We start from the raw sequence: 24,046 nt of genomic DNA, 5'->3' as shown, positions 1-24,046 counted from the left end.
GGGGAGGGGTGGCAGGAGGTAGGGGTCAAGAGAGACCCAGTGACCCAGGCCTTTTCTTTCTCGGCCTAAGAGAGGGTTTGGACACAGACCCAGATTGCAGTCCCACTTACTGGCCGTGTCAGCTCCGTCAGCTACCTAGCACCTCCGAGCCTCAGTCCTCCTCTGTAAGATGGGGCTATGAGCACCCGCCCCAGGGTGTGTGAGGACTCGTTCCACGCCCGGCCTGCAGTGCACGTTTCAGTAAATGCTGGTCCCTCTGAGGCTACTCTGGTCCTCGGTGCCACTCACTACTGACAGCTTGCGTCATGTCAGCAGAGCCCCTGGTGAGCCAGCCACTTAATCCCCCATTCGGGGGTCCCCGGAGCAGCCGTGCGGACAATTGGGCAGCCACGCAAAGGGACCCTGTGGGTACTCGGTTTCTCACCTTGGGACAGGGACACCAGAGGGCACTTACTCCAGAGCAGGCAGTGTGCTCAGACATGCCCATGTCTGTGGCCCGCAGGATGTACCCTTGACCTTGTACCCCAACCCATTGTCCACGTGGCCCAAGCCATGACACGTTGGACTGGCAGAAGGGGCGGTTGCCGGAGACAGACGGCTTGCGTTTCAACCCCTACCTCGCCACTGACTGTCTGTGTGACCTTGGGCAGCCACTTAAACTCTCTGTGCTTCAGTTTCCTCATCTAGAAATTGGCGATGTGCCGACGACACCCCAGATGAATGAATCCTTGTAAAATTTGCAGAATAATATTCACCGCGCGTCAGACGCTTCATAAATGTTCACGGTTGTTGTTGAGCTCTGCGTAACCCCCCAAACTTCCCCTCCAATCCCCTCCCTCCCTTGGGGTTGTAAGAGTATCCTACTCAGACCATACTCCCATCTCAGGCACCTTGTGGCTCACATTCTAGCTGACGGAGCTGTGGTCACTTAATTCTTCTCTCACCAGCAAAATGAAGCGTGCAAGATATGCCCTGGGGTGTCAGGTAGGACCATCCCATGGATCCTCCTGGGAAGGGGCGGGCATGGCCCAGAAAGACCGCCTTATCTGTGAGTTCCTCCCTGTTTGAGAACAATTCGCTCCCATTCCCTGCTTCCCTCCCTTCTGCCCTGACCCCCCCTCCTCCCTCCTGGAGCCAGGTGGCTCTTTCTTACCCCCCCCGTCCAGCCGCCTCCCCTTGTCCATCTGTCTCTCCAGATGGGGGGGAAATGTCACAATTGGCCCACTTTCTAACTGGAAAGGAACCATATGGAGGGTTTAGCTGGGAGCAGAGGGTCTACCCAGCCGCCGTTAGTGCAGGGCCAGCGCTGTGGGCAGCAGATTGGCTCCCTTTGGCTCTCTCTGCAGGACCCGGGACTGGAGGGACCAGTCCTACCCAGGCACCCTCCCTCCTTCTCTCCTCCTCTCTCTTTCCCATGAGCTCTGATGACCATGGTCTTCTGTAGCGCTTGGGATTTCTTTGGTGCCTAAGGAGAGACCTGAGGAGCTCCGCCTGCCCCAAAGAGGCAGAAAGTAAGGGAGGGGGGTTCTGGTCAGTGGGTAGGGGCAGAGGGCTGCTTTGCCTGCTGCGGAGAACCAGGGGGTCTACTTCCTGGGGACAGGGATGTGAGAGTGCCCGTGTGTCGTGTGGCCCCAGGCCTGGCAGGTGCCTGGCGCAGAGCAACCCCTCTTGTAGTGAGGGTACCTTGTTTTTCCCCACATTGTCCCACATCTGGCTGCTTACGCCTCCTCCCTCAGACTCAGCTCAGGTCACTGCCTTTGGGCAGCCCTTCCTGGTTGCCACCTCCCTCCCTGCCCAAGGGTAGAAGCCCTTCCTGGGTGGTGAGGCTTGGGTTTTGATACTTTTCCTGGTGGGGTAGGGTGTGTGTCCCAGGACTGTGGGCCCCCCGCAGCGCAGGCCCCCACACAAAGGTGTGTGGAACCTGTGCAGAAGCATCAGGTGGCCTCGGCATGGGCAGAGAGGCCATTTGGAAGCCCAGGGGTAGCAGCAGCCGGGTGCCCAACCAAGGTAGATGGTTTGAGGCATTGCTGGGTCCCCAAGGGATCCTGTTTGGGGTGGAGCTGGGCTGAGACCCTTGAGCAGAACCCAGAGGAGGCCGACAGTCTTCGATAAAGGATCTGCTTCATTAAGAATAACCCCCCACACTTTTCTATCTGCCGAGCCCTGACTCTGCCACCTGGGGCCCTGGGGTTCTTAATCCCTGGGGGCTCCCCTGCTCTGTATCCCAGTAGGGGCAGGGAACCGTGTGGCCCTGGGCAAGCTACTTCTTTTCTCTGAGCCTTAGGTTCCTCGTCTGTCAGGTGCCGTTGATACTAGAAACAGTGGTCCACACGTGCTTTTGTGCCAGATCAGGTGGGATTTGGATGCATTAATGACACCTGTCTCCCGCCAGCCCTGGAGAGACATGTCGAAGGCTGGGGACTGGCTGGGGAAAGTCTAAAGTGCTCCCAGGGTTTCTGTGAGCTCACAGATTCTGTGAACCTGGCCCTCAGATTGATGCTGCCTCCCGGATGCTCCCGCAGGCATGGGGCTGGGCTTCTTGTAGGGGAATGAGCTCAGGAGATAGGCAGGCCCTGGCCTCTTGTCTCCCCCACGCCCCCCCCCCTCACCGAGGACCCAGGCAGGCAGTGGGCCAGGGAAGAAGGAGAGACAGGGGGGCTCCCAAAGACTCCCTGACCCCTTCCGAGCTCCTCCTGAAGCACTCTGTTAGAATGGCTCTTGAACTCCCAGCTGGGAATTTGCTCACGAATAAGATGGGGAGAGGCACCCTGCAGGGCCAAGGAGTGGAGTGGGAGCTGGGGAGCCTACCTATGGAGGAGTCTGTGAGTGCCCGGAGAGGAGCTTGGGGAGACCTGGATGGCCGGCTGGCCCGGGATGTGCCCGGGATGTACCCGGTTGTCCCGGCTCGTACATACGCAGGATGTACGGGTACGAGCCAGCAGCCACATGGTGCTCTTGCCGAAGGGGCCTGTTGATGAGCACACGGCCCGGGGACGAGAGCCCTGGGAGGTGTGTGTGGATGTGGATGTCGGGGGCGGCAATGGCCCAGGGTGGGCAACTTGCTGTCTTCTCAGGTTTACGGCTCCACGACGCCTTAGGAGGTGGCCTCAATGAAAATAACCAACGTCTACTAAGCACTCTCTCTACGTGCCAAACATTATTGCATTTATGTGCACTAACTCACTTAGCTTTGTAACAACCCTGTAAAGTAAGTAGTAGTAGTATCTTCACTTTGTAGATGATGTATTTGAGGCACAGAGAGGTTCAGTAACCACCCTGAGGTCACACAGTAAGTAGTTAGTAGCAGAGCTGAGGTTGACACCTAGGCGGCCCAGCTCCTCAACACTGCTGTATCGTCTCTTGCTAGCAGCCTGTTTATATATGGGGGAACTGAGGCACAGAGAACTTAAATGACATGTCCAGGGTCATCCAGCTGGTGAGTGGTGGAACCGAACTTTGTAGTGTGGCCGTTGTAAAAAAATTTTTTAACACCGTATTTATTTTTTGAAAGAGCACTAGTGGGGGAGGGGCAGAGACACACACACACACACACACACACACACACACACACACACACACAGAATCTGAAGCAGGCTCTAGGCTCCGAGCTGTCAGCACAGAGCCGGCTGTAGGGCTCGAACCCGTGAATCGGGAGATAATGACTGAGCCGCAGTTGGATGCTTAACCAACTGAACCACCCAGGTCCCCTGTACTGTGGCTGTTCTAATCACACAGCCTGTGCCTAGAAATCAGGACTTTGGAGTTAGGGGTCCAGCTGGGGGACCAAGGGCAGCCCCTGGCCTCCGTCTCCTGGAGTGAGTGTGTGTCCGAGGGGGTGGGGTGAAGAAGGGACAGACCTATGCTGCCTTGCCCCCCCTCCCCCACCCAGGCTGACTGGTGCCCTTCCCACAGGGGGCGTGTGCATTGCTCAGTCGGTGAAGATACCACGGGAGCCCAAGCCTGGGGAATTTGACAAGATCATCCGGCGCCTCCTGGAGACCTCAAATGCCAGGGCGGTCATCATCTTTGCCAATGAGGATGACATCAGGTGAGGGCAGGCGGCCATGGGGTGGGGGTTGGGAGCCAGTCATGGGGAGAGCGGCAGGTCCTGCTGGAGACCTTGCTAGACAAGCCTGACCCCACCTAGCATCCGGAGAGGTGGGGTGGGTAAGTGTGTGAGCTGGGAGACCCCTCAGGCTGGGGTGCAGGCTACTGCTAATGGGCACCCCTCCCGCCTCCCCTACTCTGTTTCCTACATCCGTTCTGCCAACCGGGGTAAGCCGGTACTTTAACAGAGGAGTTAAGGTCCTGGGCTTTGAGCCAAAGCACTTAGGTTCTAATCCTGCTCTCCCTCCTCCTAGCAGTGTGACCTGAGGCAAACTTCTCAACCTCTCTGTGCCTCTTTATTGCTTAAAAGATGGTGGGGGGTTAATGATGCCTGCCTGAGGTTTGAGAACTGAATGCAAGCATGTGCATAAAGGGCTTAGAGCAGAGTCCTGCGTAGCAGGTGCCCAGTGTGTGGGGAGCCCCTGCCTCCTTTCCTGGACAAAGCTTGGAGCAGTGGGAAGAGGCCTGGGCTGCCGTCCTAGTCCTGCTTGGGTACACACTCACCCCTGAGCCTCAGTCCCCTCCCTGAGCATTTGCAGAGGAAATGGGTGGGCTTTGGGTGCGACGACCACACAGTATAAATGCTGGGCCAGCTCACCTGTCTGCACGTCTGCCTCTCGTCCTGAGTCAGAATCTCGGGAGCACTTCAAAGATGACCCCTGAGCATCCACCCCTATTATCCCACTTCCCTTCTTCCTGCCCTTCCCCCTGCTACTACCTCTCAGACTGATATCAAGGCCAAGGGGGGGGGGGGCCAGACCTCCGCGATTCTCCTGAGGGGGAGAGACACAAGCTCTGAGCTCCGGGAGCCCCAGTCTGGGGAGCGGAGACACAGCCCTGCCCTCAGGGAGCCTCAGCCTGAGGGGGAGACGCAGCTCAGAGTCTGGGGGGGGAGGCATGGCCCTGCATTTGTAGAGGAGGATGAGATGGTAGGTGTGATTCTCCCCAGACGTCCTCCCTCAGATAGCTGGCCTGAGGCGTCATAGCGTGCTGTGCCCTCAGGCCTCCCCTGCCCTCCAGCCCGGCCAAGGCCCCCTGTCCACCCCTGCCCCCATGCGCCTCCTTCCCTGTTGCTAACCTGTGTCCATCTGGGTCCTGTTCCCTCCGACACTTTCCCCACTCGGTAAGGACTCCATCCTGGACTCCTGAGTTGCAGCAAAACAGACTTCCCCGAGGAGTCACTGCCAGGTCCCTGCAAGGAAGGAGGGGGAAGTTCTGGAAGATCATTAAGGCCTCAAAAGCCAAAAGACCAGCTCTAAGGGGGAGGTATCTCAGGCAGTGAAAGGCTGGGAAGGGGGAGTCAGGCTGCTGAGCCCGGAAGTTGCTCCTGCCCCCCGTCAAGGCTTTCAGGCCCCTTAAATTCTGCCCCAGGACATTCCTGTTACCCACAGGTCTGCCAGCTCCTGGGGCAGGAGGGTCCCTTCAGAGGTTCTTTGCCTCACTTAAATCACTGGTCCCTGCATTCCTGTCCCCGCCCCCACCCCAAAGCCTGGCGCTCAGATCCCATACCCCACCCAGGGGTGCACCCCGCTCTAGGCCCCCTGCTTAGCTCAGATGGACCCATGTGCTGGGAGGGAGAGAAGAAGGCACTGGGCCATGTATCCCACAGAGGGGAGGGCTGACTCCAGAAGGACCGGTAGCAGGAAGCGTGGGGTGGGGGGTGCAGAGGCATTTCTGGAAATCCACATGTATTTTCAGAAGCAAACAGAAGTAAAAATAAACCCAGGTGACTTTGCAGGGATGGAGGCCTGGGAGCTCTGGTCATCTCTGGCTGGCCAAATGCAAGTGGGTATTAATAGGGCTGTGGGTGTGGCTTCTGAGCAGCCCCCGCTAGATTAATGTGGGGTGGGGGGCTGCAGCAAATTTGGGGGACCGGGAATATCGAGAGTTGGGAGATGCTGAAGGAGGGAAGGTATGGGCTCTGTGGCCTGGAAACATGTTTGTCCCTGGCAGCCCCAGGCTGTCCCACCCCAGCTGGCTGCCTCCTGCACAGGCCCAGCAGCCACTCTCAAGCCCTGGTGGCTGTGTCCCACTTTCCAGCATCACAGACTCTTACTTGCTGTGCAATCCCGAGCAAGTTGCTTGCCTCCTCTGTGCTCCAGTCTCCCCGTCCCACCCCACCCCCCCCCCCCCCATGGGAAGCCCTGGGTTGGGGGAATTCTTCCCAGTCCTCCTTGGTTTTCTCATCCCTGAGCATCTCCTGTGGGCCACGCCCTGTGCTGGGCTCTAGGGTCCCTGATTTGATTACGACCAATGTCACAGTAGGACTGTGACACCCTCCATCCAGGAGGGTGTGGAAAGCAGCTCTTTGGAGGCCCTGGGCTTTTGGCACCGGAAGAGGTGGGGTGGAGAGGGCTCTGCTGGCCCAAGTGCAGAGGAGTAAGGGTGTAAAGTGATGTGTGTGTGTGTGTGTGTGTGTGTGTGTGTGTGTGTTCGCATGTGCACACATATACATGTGAAAAGGATCCAAGAGATGTGGTCGTGGGATTAGGGCCGGGTGACACGAACCCGAGAAGATCCAGGCTGGGTAGATGTAGTTCCAGGGGCCTGAGTCAGATACGGGGCACGTACGGTGCAAGGACAGACGTGGCCCTGGGGGCAGGAGTGGGTCTGGGGGAGCATGCTGGGCCTGTGGGCAGGGGTGGGCCCAAGGGACAGGCAGGGGCTACAGGAACAGGTATGGGTTGAGAGGGGGGCGGCCATGGGCCTGTAGGCAGGTGTGGGGCAGGGGGAACGATGGGCCTGGGGGGACAGGTGTGTGTCTGGGCAGGGTCAGCCAAGGGCCCCCAAGCAGGTGTGGCCAGGGAGGGGCAGTTGCACGGGCAGACACGGCTGGGCTGGGCTGGCGTGTGTTCCCACAGGCATGTGCTGGAGGCAGCACGGAAGGCTAATCAGACAGGCCACTTCTTCTGGATGGGCTCGGACAGCTGGGGCTCCAAGAGCGCACCTGTGCTGCACCTGGAGGAGGTGGCGGAGGGCGCTGTCACCATCCTCCCCAAGAGGATGTCTGTGCGAGGTAGGCCCGGCAGCCCCGGGGCCCGCGTGCCCGCCGCTCTTGCCTGCCACCACTGTCGGGGTCATCCCCAGCTGTTCCTCCTTCCGTCCCCCTCCTCCATTCCTCGCCCAATCCTCATCTTCCCGCGTCCCGCCTCTTTCCTCCACCTTGGCCCACACCTTCTTTGTGCTGATGTTCTAGGCTGCGCGGCCTTTCTGGCTACACTCAGCCCCGCTGGGATTCAAATCCAGATCCAGCACCTTTCTTCTCCCTTCTCAGATATTTTTGGGCGTGGGGAACATGGGGCACGTGTGGCACATACAGGAAGCTTATTTATCAAGGACTTTCCTTCATCCCCAAACACTTCTCTCATCTGGGACGAAGAGGCAAGGCCCTCGCCCTGCCTGGGGCAAGTCCTCTGTCAGAAGGGGCTGGGAGCTCCCAGCAGGTGACAAGAAGAGGGTGCTGTGCCGGGGGTGGGGGTGGGGGGGCAGGGTTCTCCCTGCAGGGCTGCCTGGGTCTGGCAAGCCCTGGGTGGTGTTGGGGTTGGGCCTGTCCTGCCCGGCATCCCTTCTTCTTGGGGCAGAACCCACAATCACCCTGGGCAGGGACGGGCTGCCCTGGCTAGAACCTCGCTGTGAGTGAGGCGTGAAGTTCCCATTAATGGCCCGATTTGGCAGGGATCTCACTGTCCTCACCACAGGGGAGGCAGGCTCCCAGAGCCTTCTCCCCTGCTCTTGCTTCGTTAAATAGAATCCAGCACTGATGGAGCTGGGAAGGCCTGCAGACATCCGTCTCTACCGAACTTTCCAAGACACCAAGGCCGGAGCATGGGAGGCACTTGCTCAAGGTCACGCAGCAGTGTTCTCTCTTTGCCCTGAGGCAGAGGGAGTACAGGCCACAGAAGTTTCCACATTACCCTTCTCAGCCTCGAGCCATAGTAAATACAAAATAACAGTAACTCTGGCTATTGGTAGACATCTCATTTAGTCTTCTCAGCAACCCCACAGGACACTTTTATCCACATTTAGTAAATGAATGCATTAAGGCTCAGAGAGATTAAGTGACATATAGTGGCTATTAAGTCGCATAGCTGGGATTAGAACCCCAGAACTTGCTTGACAAAGTCCCTTTCCTCTCTGGGATATTAGAGAAGACTTTGAGCAGTGCTTCTCACCTGGGGGTGATTTGACCCCCAAATGCCCTTTGGCAATGTCTGGAGACATTTTTGGTTGTCACAGCTGGGGGGGGGGGCGGGGGAGGCAGTGATGCTACGGGCATCGAGTGGGTGGAGTCTAGGGATGCTGTTCACATCCTGCACTGCACAGGACAGTTCCCCACAACAGAGAATGATGGGGCCCCAAGTGTCCAGAGCACCAAGGCTGGGAGACCCTGCCCTAGCCCAGTCCCTCACCGATGTCAGCTTTTCTCCTGCAGCTGGCTCCTACAGCCACTGAGCCTCCACTTGAACCCGGCCCTAGACAGGAAGCTCACCACATGGTGTGGACCCTACTGAACTTCTGGAACTTGTGGCCCACCCCAAAGAGCCCAGTCAACTGGGCACATTACCTGGAACAGTCATCAATACAGAAGGGGCACTGGGAGGAGAGCCGAGGCATCCTTCACCCGCCAGCCTGCCCACCCCGGGGGCGCGGGGGCTGGTTCTGGGCTTAGAGCTGTGTTGGTGAGTCCTCTTTGGAACATCTGAAGGAGGAAGCCGTGTCTGTCAATGATGGGGCAGTTCTGAACTTGAAGGCAGAAGATCTAGGCCCTGGTCTTGCTGTGTGACCTGGGTCATCCCCTCCCCTCTCTTGTCTGGTCTTTTCAGAACCAGAGAGCTTAGGTGCTCCCAGCTTTGGGCAGCCCCCACCAGACTCTCTGTTCTGATCGCAGGACGCCCAGGTGGCTCCTTCTCACAGAGGCCCGATATTAGCATTCTGGTGGTTAAAAGGCAAAGCACCTCACCGGGCACTTCTCTTCCATAAAGGCAGCAGTTGTAAGATTACACGTGCTCCCCCTGGGACTTAATACAGCTCTTTTCATCTTGAATGAAACGAAAAGCTCCACATTTTGTTTTTTTCCCCGGCCGGGCCCTGGATCAGAGGCTATGCTCTTCCCTTCCTCCCTCCCTCTGCTTGGGCCATCCCTAAATCTCTGGGTAGTGGAGGCGGCAAGGGCCGGGGGCAGGTGGGGAAGGGGGGCGCGAGGCCCTGACGTCTTGGTTGGTTCCCTGCCAGGCTTCGACCGCTACTTCTCCAGCCGCACGCTGGACAACAACCGGCGCAACATCTGGTTTGCCGAGTTCTGGGAGGACAACTTCCATTGCAAGCTCAGCCGCCACGCGCTCAAAAAGGGCAGCCACGTCAAGAAGTGCACCAGTGAGCACGCGCGGGGCGGGGCCAGGCTGGGCCTGGGGGGTGGGGGGCTGGCCCTACCGCAGGAGTGGGGCGGGCCGTGGGGGGGGTGGAGCCTGGGGGCGGGGTCTGAGGGGGCGGTTCAGGGCCATTCTGGATGGAGGCCTTGGGTGTGGGAGGGCTCAGAATCCGAGAAACTCAAAGTGCTCTCATGCATCCTTGATGTTGCTGGGGATGGTGGGGGGAAGGGGCTCCTGGATCTCGGCAGAGTTTCCCTCCGGCCCGTGGCCACCTCGGGGTCCATCTGGATGTCCCTAGGACGAGCCCACAGAATTGACCCCAGCTGCCCTGTGTGGGAGTCCAGAAGCTCACCGGTGTGAGCATTGTGCAGAAACCTCTCGGTTCCATCAGCCATTCAACGAACGCCAGTTTGATTCTCAGGGTGTGCCTGGCCCTGTTCCAAGCGCTGTGGTTATAGCACCGAATGAAAGAGTCAAAAATCTCTTGGAATTTTTATCCTAGTAGGAAAACGTTTAATCGAGATAAATAAGTCAACTATAGAATATGTCAGAAAGCAAATGTGCAGTAGAAACAAAACAAAACAAACCAAAAAAAGAGAGATGGCCTTCCTGTAAAGGTGGCTTTCGGGCATAGTCCTGAAAAGGATAGGGAATGAGCCCCAGGAGGATGGGACAATGGGTCCGTTTTACAGATTGGAAAAGAGGCTAGGAGAAGGCAAGTAAAGGGACCTGAGTTCTCATAGATGGAGGGTGGTTGAGCAGGATTTGAACTCAGGTCTGAGCTCCAGGCCCTAAGTCCCCTAGGGTAGCCATCATGGTGTGTTCACGTTTGTATACATTCAGGTGCAGGTCCTCGTGTGCTCTCGGTCTGGGCAGTCCTGCAGCAGGATCCTGCCTCAGTGACTTTGAGGGGGCTCCGGGTGTCTTCAACATGAGTGGTACCTATGTGAGGGTGGTGAAGTCCCTCTTGTACCCTTCTGGGCTAGTCTGTGTAGCTTGGGAGGAGGGCCAGATGAGCACAGGGCCACCTGACTGGGTGCAGGGACATGCTGCATGGAATGTTAGGCGGTGGGGAGACCCCCAGGGCTGGGGGAGGAGGAAGCGGGATCAGGTTGGTGGGCAGGTGAGGTGGATGCTGCCCTCTGGTGGCCAGGGCTCTCTGGGAATCAGGAATATTGGCCACTTAGGAAGGACCATGGGTATCCCCCCGGGCCCAGCAGGCAAGCTCATGTGTGGGTGTATGTGGCGGTGTGTGTGTGCACACACGGGTGTGCGTGAATGTGTATGTGCATGAGTTGGTATGTCTAAGGGAGAAGGCGTATGTGTGTATTTGTCTTATGTGGGGGCTTGTGTTCCTGGATGAGCTAATAACCATAAATACCACTGTGTGTCAAGTCTCTGTTGTGTCCCAGATACTTTACAGACATTATCTCACTTCACTCTTAAAACAGCTCTAGGGGCTTTTGTGGTCCCCGTATTATACAGGATACTACGGGGAGTCAGAGAGGCCAAGCAACTTGCCGAAGGCTGCACAGCAAGTGCCTTCATCAGGCAGTGATCACAGGGGAGGTTCAAGAAGTGCAAACATGCCTGAGCACAGGAGACTGAACCTTCATGGGTGACCGAGCTTCTTGTTCACCCCTTTTCTCCTGGGCATAATTTTTGAACACATCCCTTTTATCCTTAAAAGCGCCCAAGTGGCCTTGGAAAATGGTGAGTTCACCCTGATCACAGGTCACCAGGCCTGACTCGAGGATGGGAATAGTTGAGACTGGAGCTGGGGGCAAGATGGGTATCTGGGGCCTCCCGTGTCTAGCCCGCCAAAGGCGAGGGGCTTTCTGGAGTCACCTCTTGGTCTGGGAGGGGCGGGAGGGAGAGGGCCTTGGTCAGCCCCCGTAGGCTCTACCCAGACGCCCAGGTCTCGGGATTCGCAAACGTCTCCCGCCGCCGCGCTGGTGAACTGGGGAGAGGGGTACGTCTCCGCAGCCCCGAGGGAGATGTTTGGGCTGTAGGAGCAGGTGGGGGAAGGAGGCCTAGAGCAGAATCCAGAAGAGTGTAGAGCTTCCCTGCGAGCCTGAGGCACGCTCTGTGACCTCTCTGGGCCTTTGCTTTCTTATCTGAGAAATGGGGTCGATGGTGAACCGGGCCAGAGGGTATCTCGGGGTGGAAGTGACGAAGTATTAATGGAAGCACTTGATGAATTGGGAAATGGTGGCTCTCAGGCCCGGCTGTGCATCAGAATCACCTGGGAGCTTTTAAAACTATACCAGCACCACCCCAGACCCGTTACATCAGAACCTGAGGGGTGGGGCCTGGCCTGCGGGTTTTGGGAAAGCTCCCCCAGGTGATTTTATGTGTACCTAGGGTTGGGAACCGGGGTGGGGACAGCCTTGTTCACGGTGAATTTCCGTGGGAGCTTTTAAAGCTACTGATGCCTGACTCCCACCCCCAGACATTCTGAGGGAGTTGGTTCTGGGTGCAACCTGGGCATCGGGATTTTTTTAAAAAGTCCCCCAGGTGGTTCTACTGTGCAGTAAAATGTGGTAGCCCCTGGCTCAGAGCGAGAGGCGGTGATGGGAGGGAGGACGGCTTGCACCCCAGACCTGCAGACTGGGGGAAGGCATGAACAAAAGAGCTGAGGCTTGCATGAACACAGGTGGTGAGGAGAAGGACAGCACGATACAGCTGACCCTGACCCTGAGCTCTCCTGCTGCAGCTGAAGCCCCAGGAGAGGCTGGCAAGAGTCCCGGCGTGGCCCCAGGTCAGGCACGGTGAGCCGGTCTATCTCGGGCTAACGTGAGGAGCAGGGCTACAGCCAGGAATGTTCGCTCTTGGCCTGAGACACACCCTGGGCGAGGGGGAGGCCGCTCTGGCTTCCCATGGCCCCGCCCAGGTTTGAGCTGAGCCGCTCCCTTAGGAGAATGTCTTAGGCCCAGGGGCCTGGGTGACACCCACGGAGTGCTGCTCTGCCCCGGGGACAGCTGGTGGTGGGGGCGGGGAGGGCAGGGGAAGGACTCATCCCCGGGTCTGGATCTGAACTCTGTGTCCTCCCTGCTGTGAGACCTTGGACAGGTCATTTCACCTCTCCGATTGTCAGAGAAGGCAGGGGAGTCACTGCCCATCTCTGTGGGCTGTGGTGAGGATGGGGGGCGGGGGGATACCGTGCACGAAGAGGCTGGCTGCAAAATGATGTGTATGATCAGTGTTGGTACAGTGGTTGTTGATGTGGAGGGTGAGTGGGAGAGGGGGATTTCCAAGTCTGTTGGTACCAATTCCGTCAGCTGTAGGATCCCGGATGCGAGAGCACAGTTGGTAAAGGCACAGGTGCAGAACCCATTTTACGGAAGAGGCTACTGAGGCCATTTGAGAACATCATAGCACTAGAAAATTGGCGGAACTGGATTTATACCCAGGCAGCCCGGCCCTAGGGCTGGTGCTGCTGTCTCTCCTTCCTTCCCACTTCTCCAGGCCCCCTCAGTCTTGCCGCTCCCCCCACCCCACCCCCCCACCCCCGCCAGCCCAGGCAGGCTCTCTGTTCTCTACGTACCCCCAGGCTGTCTCCAGAGTCTGGCTTCCCACTTACTTCTTCCAGGACGCCTGCCCCTCAGCACTGGTGGCCTCCTATTGGCCCACTCTGGTCCCCTTGATGCAAACAGATTCTGCAGTTGGCCTCGGCCTGTTTCAGTCCCACATGCCGCTCCTGGAGGGCGCCACTTCCCCAGCACCTCCAGCCTGCGTGCCGAATGGCTGGGGAGAGAACGGCTGTGACCGGGACGTAGTCTCAAAAGAGCAGCAGATATTGGCATTTGGAGATCGGGCTGGTATGTCTCCAAATGGTAAGGGTGAGAGCAGACCTGGGTGTGAGACCTGGTGCGGCCGCTTCCTAGCTGTGGGACCTTGGCGGGGCGTTTTACCTCTTGAGGCCTCGGTTTCCTCACCTGTAAAACGGGAATCACGGTACCCATGGCCATCCCCGTCCCAGCAGAGCTGTCTCGCTCCCCTTTTCCCAGGGAAGGGATGGAAGTGATCTGTGGGGAGCGCTTGCAAATTGCCCAGGGACCACGCTGCACCTGAGCCAGGTAGGGGTCCCTGAGTGGGGAGTCTTTGCAGCTGTCAAGGCCCAGAGGAGCCCTCCCCATCTCCCGGGCCCCTCCCTGGGAGCACGCAGAGAGGGTTCGGGAATTAAAGCCGTAAACAAGGCAGATGTAGCATCTATCTTTTTGACAGCCTGCCAGCCAGGTGATGGCTGAGCAGAGGAAGGCCCGGTTTATGAGGAAACAGGAGAAATTTACTGCCTGCTGTTCCCAGGGGCTGGGAACTCCAAGAGGGAGGGTGGCCTCATGGCAGCTGGGATGTGTGGGGAGACTCCTGTCACGCAGACCAACGCTAACAGCCACACCACCACCACCAATGGTAACAACAGCTAGTCGTTAGATGGCATTTGTTACTTGTCAAGCTCTGTTCTAGTGGTTTGCTTTTAATCTTCCCGGCAACCTCTTTTACAGATGAAGAAACTGAGGCACAGAGAGGCTAAAGACTTGCCCAAAGTCACAAGATCATGCGTAGCAGAGGCTGGGATTTGAACCTGGCCGGTCCAGCTCCACAAATATCCCGCCTCAGAGCCGCTGATGTCCTAGCCCTGGGGCCTTCCTGGGTATTCCAAGCCTGGCTTTGAAGGATCTTCCTATTCGCACATTCCCAAAGGAACCTGAGAAAGCCTCCTTCCTGGGGGAAGGAGGGAAGACCAACATTTGGGATTACCCATTATCTCCAGCGGGTGCCAACCTGTGCCACCCATTAGAGCAATTCGTCTTTACTCAAGCCATCAGCCACTTGGTGGCCGGAGGGCTCCCTGCCAGCCCCCGGCCCCCAGTGCCGCTTCTCACTGGTTCCAGCGGCTTTCACGGAGGCTGATTGCATGCCACCCCCGAGCTGGGCTCTGTAAGGGGCACTGGCCTGCCTGGGGAGCTCTCACTGCAGCTGGGAGACAATACAGCTTTTCAGACAAGGTGACGGTGGGTAGGATAGCCTCAGCAGTCAGTGCCACGGGTCTCCAGGGAGGGCCGAACCGTGAGCCTGGAGAGAGCAGACTCAGGAAGTCACTTGGAAGGAAATGGAAAGTTCTGGGGGATTAGGGAGGTTGTGCTTTTAAATCGTGAGGTCAGACGTTCTTGCAGAGAAGGTGATGCTTGAGCCAAGACCCAAAGGTAGTGAGAGAGCCAGGCGTGTGGAGACCCGGGAACGAGCTTGCCAGGCGGAGGGCACAGTGCGTGCAAAGGTCTGGAGGCAGGCTCACACCTGGCAGGCCTGGGGAGCAGTGAGGAGGGCCCAGTGGTTGAAGCGGAGAGTATTAACAGGAAGGAGGTGAGGTTAGAGAGGCGGGGCTGGCTGGCCCATCCCAGTGGGCCTTGTGGGCAGTTTGTCGGGATTTAGTCTTTTACGCAGAATGAGACAAAGCCATTGCGGGGTTTGAAAAGAGGATTGATGTGATCCGATTCCTGTTCTCACAAGCTCACTCTGCGGCCTGGAGAGGAGGTGGGGTGAGGGTAGAGTGGGAGACCAGTTCAGAGGCCGGTGCTGTAGCCTGGGCAGGAGGTAATGGGGCCTGGAGCAGGTGGTGGCTCTGGAGGTGGGAAGGGGTCAGATTTCTTTGTCCGTTTGGCAGAGTGGCCGTGGAGTTTGCTGAAGGATTCGAGGTGAGAGAAAGAGGACAGTAAATCAAGGGTGGCTGCATGGTTCTTGGGCATGCACGAGATGGGTGGAGGAAGGTTGGGCTGGGGTGGGGTGGGGGAGCCAGGAGCTCAGTTTAGGCCTGAGATGCCTGTTGGATGTGGGTGTAGAAGCCTGGCTGGCCTTGGGATTTGGGGAGTTGTCAGTACATGGATGGGGCTGGCTGGGGACACCAAGGGAGGGAGTATCGTTGGGGTCCCTGCACTGAGCCCTGGACACTGAGATGTCAAGGGGTGGGGAGAGGAGCCGGCACAGGAGTGGAGACCAGAGCTCGGTCCCCGTCATGCATGGTCACGCTGCAGGTGAGATGGGATGGAGAATGGGTGAGGGGATTTGGCAGCGAGGGGAGACTCCTTGGAGAGATGGGTGCCAGACCAGGATTGGAGTTGATCAGGAAGACAAGGGAGAGAAATTGACGATGGTGGGTAGGAACAATGCTTTCGAGAAGTTCCATTGTACACAGAGAAAGAGGGATGCTAGCTGGGGGCGGGGTGTGTGTGTCAAGAGAGGGGTTTTGTTTGCTTAAATGGGGGGGATGACAGCATATTTCCACGCCGATGGGAAAGATCCACTGGAGGGAAAGCCAGGTTCTGCCGGAAGAGGAAGGAACATGACTGGGTGATGGGGGAAAGGAGGCAACCATGTGGGGCGACTGTGTTTCCCGTCCCTGGAGCTGCCTCCCCTTTGCCCCCAGGTCCCGTCCTACCCTGTCCAGGAGAGTTAAGCCCAGGCTCTCCTCCTGGGCAGAGGTGCACAGGCCTTAGAATCGGCAAGGGGCAGAGAACAGCCTTGCTTGCTCTTCTCCAGGTATTACTCTTGTCTAGTGGTCCTGGGTGCCGGGTGCCTTTCACAGACCAGGGGACCAGAACTCAGAGATGCTAAGCAACTTGCCAGGTCTGCAAGAGGCCGAACGGGGGTGGGGGGGAGGTTCAGGCTGCTCCCATCTGGCCCCGACACACATATCCTGTTTCTCGAACTGGGGATCTGTGAACATCTGGAGACACGTGCTTGAAGTCAGACTCTCAGGGACCTAGGAGTTCCAGGATGAGACTTGAACTTTGCTTTTTCATGCAGCGACCTTCCGGAAGGTATCTTTACCAATTTCAGAGACAGAGCTTCTCCGCTGCTGTGGTCATTTGCAATTGGAAGTCTCTGTCACAGCGGGACCACCAACTTCCAATGTCAATATTTTCATCCTGGGGTCATATTCTTGCGGGTCCGCAAGAATTGTTTACCTTCGAAAGGGGCCTGCAGCTGGAGTGTACCACCACAGAGCCAGAGAGAACAGCTGGGAGACAGGAGTCCGCCTCGACTGGCCAGGTCACCTTACCTCGTGCCACGGAGGTGGTGATCCCCATCTGCCCCGACCGGTAATCCCGGAGACACCTGAGGTGGTTCCCTGGGACAGAGAGGAGAGAGTGGATGCTGGGTTTGGGGAAACAGGCTGAGGGACAGAGGGGACCAGGCTGAGTTAGAGATACCTCAGACTGGAAAGCAGGTGTCTTGATGGAGGGCAGGGCTCAGCAGGAACCAGGGTATGAGGCTGAAGAATAGGAATGGGACCCTGGACAAGGGACAGCCTGTCATGTGATTTTGGGGCACGACGGGCAGGACTGGGGAGCGTGGAGCCCAGCCTCAGGAGCAGGACTCAGGGGACCCTCAGAGAAACCTGTGTGTTTCAGGGAGGTGACAGGGAGAATGCCTCAACCACAGGCGGTCAGGAAAGAGGGGGATGGCCAGAAAGCAGCTTTGTCCCCCCATCTGCGTATCGGCGGGCGGGCTGACCTGGGCCCCTGTCTGCCTGGGGTGGGCACCCCACGCTGATCTCAGCTGGAGAGAAGGAGAGCCAGCCTGTGCCAGGCCGTAGGCAGGACAGAAGGGGTGCCCGGGCTTGGGGAGAGGTCCCTGGCTGTGGGATGCTGCCCAGGGGAGGAGGGCCCGGGAGGACAGGAAACAGGTTTACAAAGCCCTTCTGTATATAAGGTATGATGCTCTGTGTTATGTCTGTGCCTCCTTCGTCCTCCCGCTGGCCCCTCAAGGTCGGTATGAGTACCTCGAATTTATATTTGAGGAATGGAGATCTCACTTGACCTAGGTCATAGAGCTGGTCCGTGGCGGAGCCAGGAGACAGGCCCAGCTGGGCGGATCCTGGGACCCTCTTACGCTTCTCCCCGGAAGTCTGCCCAAGGGGTGAACACTGGTGTGTATGTTTGCATATTTGTATGTAAATTCAGGCTTCTACGTGTAGATGTGTGTGTTGTGCCCACGCACCTTGCTGGATTACACGTGGCTGTGACTGTGGACATGCCAGCCGCTCTCCCCCCAGTCCCCTCCATGCTCCCCCACCCTGTCTCTGCCAGTGGAGTTAATTAATGCCCCTGGGAGCAGCCCTTGGCCCAAGATTGGCAGGAGCTAGAGTGTTTGTCTCCTCCGATGGGCAACACTGTGTCTGTGACGCAGTGTCCCGAAGGTCCCCAGCGGGGTTGAGCCCACCCGGTATCAGCTGCCTCCCTTCCCCATTTCTGGTTCCTACCCGCTGCTGGTGCTTCCGGGTGTCACCTCCCAAAGAAAACACTTGCGGGCTTCTTGGCCCAACAGTGGGTGAATCTGTTGGTGACTCTGGATGAGTGCCACGCGCTGTATATGTTACCTGTGTTTATATGTGTTTGAACACGGGTGTGTGTATAGACCTTGTGTATCAGTGCATGCAGGTGCACGCGTAGACGTGTACATGCGCGAGTATACACGTAATTGATTTTGTATTCCTTTACGTGAGGGAGCCGCTTCAAGAATGCGTGGCGCGCGAGCGAGGGAGGAACTCAGGAGGGTTGCAGTTAGGTGGGGTGAGTTGTGGGGAGGTGATGGGGGAGATGAGGAGGAACTCTGATTATTTCAACCTTGAAAACTCATTTCAATTACAATTTACAACCTGCAGACAAAGGCTGCATTCACCGTAGTAACCATCGCTGCAGGGTTTTGACGGAGAAAATCCTCTCCCGATGCTTTCCCGGCTGGCTGTCACCCGTGGCAGAGCCAAACGCATCTCTGGCTCACTGTACCCGGGGACACAATTAGGACATCTTCAGACTGTTGCTGCTGTCATTGCCACCATGTGTCTGGGATTTGTCTCTTCCGATAGCTCTCAGAAATGTGTGTCATGCTTCCTTCTGGAACTGCCTGGGCCTGGGGGTCCCGCCCATCCGTGAGGGGATTTCCCGACTCCCCCTTCTCTCCACGGCCACCACCTCCTCTAGCCCTGGAGACAGGGATCCTTGACCCCTGGGCCCCAGAGGGAGGGAAGGAGGCCTCTTCCCAGGGACTGGATGGAGGGAGAAGAAGGGGAGGCACTGTTCAGGGTGGAGGAAACTCCTATGGAGCTAGAGAGATCCAGGTTCAAATCCCAGCTCTGCCGCTTACCAGCCAGGCCAGTCCCCAGGTGTGTATGCCCATGTGCTAGTTACCAGGATTCCTGTAAGATTCTGGATACATCGCTTGACCACTTGCAAGCCTCAGTTACGTCCTCTGTGAGGGGGCCAGTTCCGCCTGCCTCCCTCGAGGAAGAGAAAATGCCAGGCGTGTGAAGGCTCTCGGTGAGCACCAGCCATGCCGTAGGGTTATTTGCTGAGGAATCAGGAGGTGTGCGGGGAGCCGTGCTGGTTATGGGCACAGCGTCAAACATTCAGGACAGAGCACTTGTCCTTGTTTAACTTGTGTTTATGATTCCTGTCCACCCCCTGCCCCCAGCACTGTGAGCCACTTAGGCTCTGTCATTGTTGCTTCCTGAGGAGCTCAGGAGAAGGGCCCTTGGGGTTCGAGAGGTGTCGTAGAGGGTGCGCTCAAGACCTGGTGTACCCTTGTGAATAAAGGTCCTTGCCGGACCTGTTTTCTCATCTGTAATTGGGGCTGGATTTGAGATAAAAGTCAAGGATGTGACCAAAGTGTGTGGAGAAGTCTCTGGAAGTGCATGGCTGGCCCTTTGACAACTCTGGGGTGGAGATTCTGGAGGAGCAGCACTGATGGGCTCCTGAGAGCCCACAGGATCCCAGACCCCTTCCCGCAGAAGCTTCCCCAGGCAGAGGCGGACTCTCCTGGGGAGGGTCTTCCCCAGTCTGGTGTCCGTGCAGGTGGCTCGTGATCCCAGCGAGAGCACTTGGTCCTGGACCCAAGAGGCCCAGGAATGGATACTTCATTCCTCCCCTGCCCCAGTGAGGAGGGACCCCTGGAGGAGGAGAGAGGAGAGGCTGAGGGTAGCTCAGGTGGGGAGGTGCAGCCGGGGTCCCTCAGCCCAGTGTGTCCTTGGCTTTGGCAGAGAGCTGCCTGCTCTCTGCAGCGGCCACAGCCTCCCCTCCATCGTGGTTGATAATTCAGTCTCTCACCCATAAGAAATGAGGGTGTGATGGGAGTGCGGGTTTGTTGAGTGGTGTTTTATGTTTTCCATTCCTCAGGCCGAGGGGAGCAGGACCTGGGGCTGGGTGGGGTCCAGGGCTGGGGCTTTCCATGCAACCCTGCCCCAGCCCCCTCCCTCCATTGCCCTTTCGGGACAATCGCTGGAGAATTTGTCTTTCGTGTGTATTCCTGTCTGTTTGTGCCTTGGCCTAGAAATAATGCCGTCTATTAGCAAAACTCTGCTGGCCCAGGAGCTCCGAGGCAGGGATGGCCTTACACCTCTTTGTGTCCTCCGGTGTTGGGCAAACCTCTGTAGCACTTGGCAGAACACCAGGCCTCTCTTTAGGTCTTGTGAGTATTAACCTGCTAATTCTCATAGGGACCCTATCCTGACCCTCTGAGGTAAGTACCATCATTATCCTCATTTTGCAGATGAGGGAACTGAAGTCTGAGAGCTAGGGTTCTAGCCCAGATGGTCTGGACTTATGCAGGGCAGTGACAGTGGATAGTGAGGGCCTTAGCTGACCAGGAGAGAGCCAGGGAGGCAGCTTCGAGGTCCACCCTGCCCCCAGTCCTGAGGCCACACGGTAGGAGCTGTGGGCCTGTCAGGACTGAACGGTGTCCCCCGAGTCAACTGGGCATCTGCCCTCAAACTGTCCAGTCTGAGTCCTGGTGACTCTTGATCTCTGACCCTGTGGTTGGGGTAACTGGAATCAGGTTCTGCCCTTGGTCACAGGGTCATGGTGGCTGAGGCAGGGATATGAAATGTGCCACCAGCTCTGTGGGAGCCCTGGGCAGGTAGGGCACAGTGACCGTCTACTGGCTAAAAACGCAGGAACCCAAGGGGTTAGCTGGGGACTCCTGAGGCCTCAGGTCGAATACAGTCTGGAATGGGGGGGGGCAGGGAGAGGGGCTATAGCTGGGGACACTCATCTTATCATCAAGAGGCCTGGCTCACTGGCCATGTGACCTGGGCCTTTCCTCTCAAGGCCTCAGTTTTCTCATCTGTAAAATGACAGAATTGGAGCAGACGACCCCTTTGGTCCTGCCATTCCTAGCATTGGGATCCCATGATTTCTGTCATCCACTCAGCAGGTGGGGAGTATCAGCCCTGAGCTAGGCTGAGGATGGGGTGGGGTCCCAGCCACCTGGTCCGGCCAATTGAGGGGACACAGAAGCGCAGCCCGGTCATCCCCACATCCTGGTGGGGCAGCGACCGTCCTCCGGGTGGGAGGGGATTAGATGGTGGAGAGCCCCCGGGGACAGCAGTGGGTTTCTCTGTACCCTGTGTCTGTCTCTGAGGTGTCCAAGGTGGAGGGATGGGCGTGGGGACCCCTGGAGTTCCCAGGGGAGCAGGGCCCGGCGCTGCCCCAGCCCTACCTGGCCCCCCGCACAATAGACATGGGAGGCCCAAGCTGTGGCCCGCGGGGCTAGGCTGGGGTGCAGCCACTTCTGCCCCTGGGGAATCACCTCTGCAAGTGATGCCCATGGGAGGCCCGCTAGCAGGGAGGCAGGGGTGTATGTGGCAGGGGATGGGAGGCGTGGCTTGCGAGGGTTAATGTCTCTGTCCTGGTCTCCAGGGAGGAAGTCTCAGGCAGTGATGCGGCCGGGGCTGTGGCCTCAGGAGCGGAAGCCAGCCTTCTCTAGCATTCTGCCCATCCCCTCCCTGCCTCCACTCTGCATCCTCCAGCCCCCTCCTCTCCCCTCCCTGCTTTCCTGTCCCCCTGATGCCGCTCTTACTATCTGTCAGGCCGAGAGTGGTGCGCAGGCTTGGAGCTGGAGTAACTGAGTTCAGGTTCAGCACTTTGTGGTTCTGGGACATTGCTGGGCTTTCCTGTGGGGAACCATGGGGACAATTACTCACCTCATAGCCCCCTTGTGAGAATTCGGGGAGTTATTATGCATAAAGAGCTTAGAACAATGCCTAGCACAGAGCAGATGCTCACTAGAAGTGATTCGGATCGTCTGATTGTTACTCTGGCCCAGGCTGGGAAGCGCCTCCTCCTCCAGAAAGCCTTCTTGGCCTGCTCTGGCCTAAGGTCCTCTGTTGCCCACCTCAGAACCCCTCCGCCCCCCATTCTGACAATTTAGCACAGTGATAATGTGGATCAGTCACCTACTCAGTGCCAAGTGTTTTCCGTGCCTCATCTCATATAAGCCTCTGTGGGGCAGGATTATGATCCCCTTTGTACTGAAAGGACACTGAAGCCTCAGGCAGCCAAGGAGCTTGCACAGGGCCCAGGGCCTAGGGGGTGAGGATGGGAGGCCGGACCCCTAAGGCCACGGTGCCCTAGGGAGGGATGATGGCGACTTCTGGTGTCTGGGGCCACTGGAAACCATCGAGGGGGCACCAGGTGGCCTGGGTCCCGAACCCTGAGGGATCCGTAGCCAGGCTCTCATGTTTCCTGGGCTTCAGTTTTCCCATCTGTAGCCTGTGCCGGGGGCAGCGTCCCCTGGCTGGGGTGGCTGTCCATGGGTGAGCTGCCCTCACTGTCCTAGCTCTTGTTCCGGCGATCCCCAGCCTGGGCGAGGGCCAGCCGCTGGCGTGATTAGTCTAGGCCAGGCTGGGGGACGTCAGGCAGGCTCCGCAGCCACAGGGAGACCCCCTGGCTGACTGCCTTCTGAGGGCGATCAGGACGTGCGGGCCTGTCCTGGCTGTCCTGGGGCGTCAGGGCGCACGGTCTGGCAGTAGGGTGGCGAGGGCAGTGGACCCTCCCCTTCGCTTTTTGGGATCGTCCCCCAGGCGCTTCCATAAGACCATCTCTTGGGTGATAGAGCAAGCGCTGGGCTAGGAGCCAGGAGGCCTAGGTGTGCAGGGAAGGGCTGCGTCACCTCTGTTGGCCCCGGGGAGCCGCTCTGGTTCCCACCACGTGGTCTGTGAGGATGCTGGGCCTCACGGACGCCCCCACCCTGGCTGTCCCGTTGCAGACCGAGAGCGCATTGGGCAGGACTCGGCATATGAGCAGGAGGGGAAGGTGCAGTTTGTGATTGATGCTGTGTATGCCATGGGCCACGCGCTGCACGCCATGCACCGTGACCTGTGTCCGGGCCGCGTGGGGCTCTGCCCACGCATGGATCCTGTGGACGGCACCCAGCTGCTCAAGTACATCCGCAACGTCAACTTCTCAGGTGGGTGTCCTGGGCCATGCAGCCAGGGGAAGGGCTCCCAGGGTTCTGTGGGGGTAGGAGAGTGGCGGGGTGGGGGGTGTCTCCTCAGATGTTTCCAGGGGGTGTCACCTCTCAAGATGTTCCACACAGGGGCCTCCCCAGAGGTGTCTCTGCCCTAGGCTCGTGATCCTCCCTGCTTCTTAGTAAAAGCTCAGCCAAGACACTGAGTGCGTAACACTCCCCGGCCCCTACAGGCATCGCCGGGAACCCCGTGACCTTCAATGAGAATGGAGATGCCCCCGGGCGCTACGACATTTACCAGTACCAGTTGCGCAATGGCTCAGCTGAGTACAAGGTCATCGGCTCCTGGACCGACCACCTACACCTCAGAGTAAGCGCCTGGCAAGGGCAGGGAGGGGCCCCAGGAGGGAAGAGCAGGGGGAGGCAGCCACTGTGGAGCCCCGACCAGTCCTGACCCTGGGGTTTGCTGCTACCAAGTGGGGACTTCCTTCTGTGCCCCTTTCCAGGCCTCAGAGGGCCCTGAGTGCCACCCCAGCCTGAAGTGGAGGAACAGGACAGCTGGACTTCTGGTGGCTGGATCCCTGTCCTTTCCCTTGGCCTCGGGCCGTCCTGCCTTCCACCTGCTGGCAGAGAAAGACCCCGGAGTGAAATGGCTCAAGGGCTGGGCTGGTGTGGGGAAGGGAGATGAGGAGGGGGAGGGCTGCGTTGGGACAAAGGAGGACAGTGGCGTAAGGCAGAGGGCGAAGTCAGATGGGGTTTCTGGTGGCGGGTAGAAAGCTGTTTGAGAGCATTTCCTACGGCCATCATACTGCACTAGAAGGTCGTCATTTTTCTGGGTGTTATGGGCGACTGGGGGTGGGGGTCTTCTCCTGGGTCCTCCTAGATACATTTTCCCGGCTCGTGATTGTCCCAGGGATTTGGTGGCTTTCCCCCTCTGGCCTTCAGTGTACCTGGCTGAGAATGGAGCCATGTTTTTGGAGAGAGAGGACTTGTGGTTCATCCCCCAAGGAAATGCCTGTAGACTTGGCCCCTCCCTTGCAGGATGAGGGGTGAGACGTGCTCAGGGTGGGCACGGTGTGACAGCCAGATGGACCAGAGAGGCGCAGGAAGCCCATGTCTGGCCTCAGCTATCTTTGCACCAGACCCTGGGCAAGTTGCATCGTGCCCCTGCTGTCCCCTCTTGTAAGAATCTTCCAGCGATGAGCCCCTTGAGCTCCTCAAAGCACTTTCTGCCTGTGATTCCATTTAGCTCTGACAATCTTCTAAGCCAGAGGAAATATCTCTGGAAACCCAGCCTGAGGGATGTTCCAAAGGCCACACAGCAG

General features: G+C 58.1%; 1 protein-coding gene across 10 annotated transcripts in view; it reads left to right on the top strand.

Moving 5' to 3' along the window:
- GRM4 (glutamate metabotropic receptor 4) overlaps positions 1-24,046 on the top strand; it is a 151,556-nt gene that overhangs the window by 75,533 nt on the left and 51,977 nt on the right. For all 10 annotated transcript variants that reach the window (XM_040473232.1, XM_040473233.1, XM_040473236.1 and 7 more), the window contains 5 exons: positions 3,913-4,048; positions 6,969-7,123; positions 9,340-9,480; positions 22,521-22,721; positions 22,955-23,091. In XM_040473232.1, the coding sequence (XP_040329166.1) occupies positions 3,913-4,048; positions 6,969-7,123; positions 9,340-9,480; positions 22,521-22,721; positions 22,955-23,091 (770 nt within the window). The remainder of the gene's footprint in view (positions 1-3,912; positions 4,049-6,968; positions 7,124-9,339; positions 9,481-22,520; positions 22,722-22,954; positions 23,092-24,046) is intronic.

This window comes from Herpailurus yagouaroundi, unplaced genomic scaffold, assembly GCF_014898765.1.
Source record: "Herpailurus yagouaroundi ecotype Mexico unplaced genomic scaffold, PumYag 139, whole genome shotgun sequence".
Classification (NCBI taxonomy): domain Eukaryota; kingdom Metazoa; phylum Chordata; class Mammalia; order Carnivora; family Felidae; genus Herpailurus; species Herpailurus yagouaroundi.
This window is presented reverse-complemented; position numbering and strand designations above follow the sequence as displayed.